Source organism: Trachymyrmex cornetzi, unplaced genomic scaffold (genome assembly GCF_001594075.2).
Source record: "Trachymyrmex cornetzi isolate Tcor2-1 unplaced genomic scaffold, Tcor1.1 scaffold229, whole genome shotgun sequence".
Lineage (NCBI taxonomy): Eukaryota > Metazoa > Arthropoda > Insecta > Hymenoptera > Formicidae > Trachymyrmex > Trachymyrmex cornetzi.
In genome coordinates, this window is record NW_017296945.1 from 62,343 (window position 1) to 66,346 (window position 4,004).

The 4,004-nt window shown below is 32.6% G+C and overlaps 1 protein-coding gene across 1 annotated transcript in view; it reads left to right on the forward strand.

The window, feature by feature from the left end:
• LOC108760604 (chymotrypsin-like elastase family member 2A) overlaps positions 1 to 1,225 on the forward strand; it is a 4,893-nt gene extending 3,668 nt beyond the window's left edge. The window contains exon 5 of the mRNA XM_018506646.1: positions 1,046 to 1,225. Coding sequence (XP_018362148.1) covers positions 1,046 to 1,225 — 180 coding nt within the window. The remainder of the gene's footprint in view (positions 1 to 1,045) is intronic.
• Positions 1,226 to 4,004: the final 2,779 nt, after the last annotated feature.

A 4,004-nucleotide genomic window follows, 5' to 3' on the forward strand; every position in this document is an offset into this window, starting at 1 on the left:
CAAAGAAAATTTATCAAGTCTGGAAAAGTTAGAAGTATTTTTAATCTTCATAAATTAAAAATATAAAAAATATTTTATAAAATATTCTGAGATATGTTATGAAAAGTTTTTTTTTACCAAAGATATGTAGAAAATAACCAGTTTTCTTAAAAGGTTGTCGAAAGTCCCAAGTTTTTATTTATAATCGTATGTGATAGAACGTTTTATCATTGCAGTGAAATGGAAAACTTGATTCACCCTGTATAATTCATTCATACAAAATACAAACGCGTGAACGTGTTAGTACATGCATGCACTGACTGTCGAGAATAAAACGAATCGTTCACAAACACGTTTTATTATTTGAAAGCGTCAATTTGTTGTTAATTACGTCGCTCGTGCACTTTCTCATAATAAAATTGAATGCACGATCGATAGCGCGCGAGATATTCAAGAATAACCAAGAATTACTGTCGCTTTGAAATAAGCTTTCGAATTCTAAGTATATGTTTTTATATAGAAATCCATAATATTAAATATTTAAAATAAAAAATCTTAGTGATGTATCATTTTAAGATTCTTTAATAACAATGAATTCCTATTACATTATTAAATCGATGAAGCCGCAATAATATGTATTTTCTAGATATAATATTTTTAATTAGCAATTGCTAATTATATTTATATATATATTATATTTATATTATATTTATATATTTATTATATTTATATTTATTATATTTATTCACTTTAAGTCTATTTTATCGAATTTCTATTTCAACGAAAAACGGCAAAAAAACTCTGTAAGATTTTTTCATTTATTCAGCAGAAAGTAAACTATTATATGTATATTAAGATCTAATATTAATACTTATACTAATTATAATACTAATTATAATGTTAGAAGTTGATAATGAATATGTGTGTGTGTGTGTGTGTGTGTGTGTGTGTGTGTGTGTGCGTGTGTGTGTGTGTGTGTGTGTGTGTGTGTGTGTGTGTGGAGCAACTTTATGTATCGATATAGAATAGAACTGAATCTCATTTTTTTGTCTATCCTAATCTTCAGGGTGATTCTGGAGGACCTCTGCAGTGTCGTCGTACCGACGGCGTTTGGCAGCTAGCCGGCGTCACATCTTTCGGATCCGGTTGTGCCAGACCAGGCTACCCAGATGTATACACTAAGATACAACATTACCTACATTGGATCAACAAAACAATCGATGCAAACAATGACGAACGGAGATGAAATTTGTTCGTGTAAATAATAGTAATGTAAATATGCTATTGTACAGCGTTAATGTATGCAGTTCCTTGTATTTGTATATAGTGTATTTCACTTGCAGTGTATATTGTATGCTCATTTTTATTGTACGTATAAATTATATTTATTTTACAATTAAGAGTGTGTGCATGTATAATATTTAACACTTTTTCTATTATATTATCGTGTAGTTTAGAATTTTATTATTTAATTTGTGTAAAATACGAATTATTTTATTTATTTACTTACATATATATTATTTATAATAGAAGGAAATAAAAGAAAGGATTTTTTTTATACATACAACAGTTGATTAAAAGCAGCATGTAATATAATAAAAATTTATCTAATAAGATTATTTTATAGTGCGATAATATAATAGAAAATATTCCACTTATCTATATAAGGCGTATCATAAAATGATCTCCATTTTTACGTGGCATTTCGTATAGTCTATTACATTTGTTACATTGTATATTTTTACGTTGTTTGTATATTTATAATATATATTTGGAAAAAGGAAGTTTCAAATGAATAAAAGTTCAACGAAGCGTTTGTTAATCAATACTATATATGTATATATACATATACATACATATATATGATTCATTTTAATCTTAGCAGACAAATATCTCTAAATATGCAATTTTACTAAAGAAAGAAAACGTTCTAAATAAAAGTTGTATGGTATAAAGACGAATGTACAATGATGACTACTATATAACTTTCATTTGGAATGTTTTTTGATAAAATTACACATTTTCAAAATACCTGTTAAAATCAAAATTAATCATCCTGTATATATATTTATATATAGGTCACGTTGTGAGTTGTATAAAGATAACATGCAGGCTTTAGAAAGCCTGAGAACACTAGAGTAATACTGACGTGTAAGAGCTTTTTCTACAACCGCTTATAATAATCATTTTATTTACAGATTGTAATCTCATAAGTAACGTAAACGATCCAGTCGATTGAACGTCAGAATCAAAATAAATAAGATGATATGTCCCGAAGATCATAAAGATTCTTTCCGGTACATTGGCCGCGGCCGGTTAAAACTTTCACGGTTATTCATCCAACCGGAAAAGATGAGACGATCTCGTTTTAAGTCGCTTAAATTATGTTGGAGAAACATAAATTTCTATCTCGCTCGCGAAATCACACGACTTGTCGAATGTACAGTAAAATTTCTGAAATTAGACACCGCATCCATCGTCTGAAATTTCCTTAAAATCTCCTGTCCGCTGCATGTAGGATACATCCGCGATCATTACGTGGCTTTATTTATATCGAGAGAGTCGCACATAATTATAACGTGACTATTTGTTCTATCAAGATACGCTACAGTGCTTTAATAAATGTGATTACATGGTGCCACGCAGTAGACGAAGGAAGTCAGAGATATTGATTTACGAAGGACACACGTGACACACTGCGAGAACATATTCGATTACTGAGCTTAATTAGCCTCAATTATTAATTACAGGTACGTGCATTGAGTTCTGTTGTGTAGGTGTTGTATATTCCAATAATTCATAAAGCAAATAACAAAGAGTATAGTAAGCTACAGATATTCTCAAAGGCATTCCGCACATCTCTGACGATATTTGAATATCTCACTGGTTTATTTATATGTAACTACAGTATGAATGTTGAATGTATATCACTCATTTGCAACAACAATCACACAACTAAAAAATAAAGTCTTCCCGAAAATAAATTTGAACATTCTGAATCGTTAAGATTTTATAATATTAATTTAGAAATACAATTTTAATGCAATAATCGATTATAGAGAAATATTAGGTGTACAACTTTGCTTCCGCCGTTTTCCTATATTAGATGGCTTTAGCGGTAAGTGGTGGTCGAAACAAATAGATCATAGACGTCATACAATAAACTTGGGCATCTGTCAACATAACTCCATAGAAATATTAGTCGATTTGTGTCTGCATCATAAAGTTATTCTCGATTGAAAATGTCAGTTTACGAGCGAAATTCTCGTCATGTGCGGAAGGTTTTAATTTTCTGCTTCAATATGAAGAAATTTGCGGCTGAGGCTCATCGAATCCTCTCAAATACTTATGGTGAGGCCGCTATTAATGAAAGAACGTGTCGTGAGTGGTTTCATCGCTTCAAGAACGGTGATTTTGACGTCGAAGACCAGCATAGCGGTGGAAGAGAGAAGGTTTTCGAAAATGCAAAATTGGAGGAATTACTTGATCAAGACTCGTGTCAAAATCAAGAAGAATTGGCACGATCATTGGGAGTGACTCAACAAGCTATTTCAAAACGCCTCAAAGCTATGGGAATGATTCAGAAGCAAGGAAATTGGGTGCCGTACGAGTTGAAGCCGAGAGATGTTGAACGGCGTTTGTTTGCTTGTGAACAGCTGCTTGAAAGGCAAAGACGGAAGGGATTTCTGCATCGCATTGTGACTGGGGACGAAAAATGGGTTCATTACGATAACCCCAAGCGCAGGAAATCATGGGGAGTTCCCGGCCATGCTTCCACGTCGACAGCCAAACCGAATAGTCACGGTTCCAAGGTCATGCTCTGTATTTGGTGGGACCAGCTCGGCGTAGTGTATTATGAGCTGTTAAAACCGACTGAAACAATCACAAGCGATCGGTATCGAACGCAATTGATGCGTTTGAGTCGAACATTTTGAAGGACAAACGGCTGCAATACAACGAGAGACACGATAAAGTGATTTTGCAGCGTGACAATGCTCGACCCCATGTTGCAAAAGTGGTCAAGA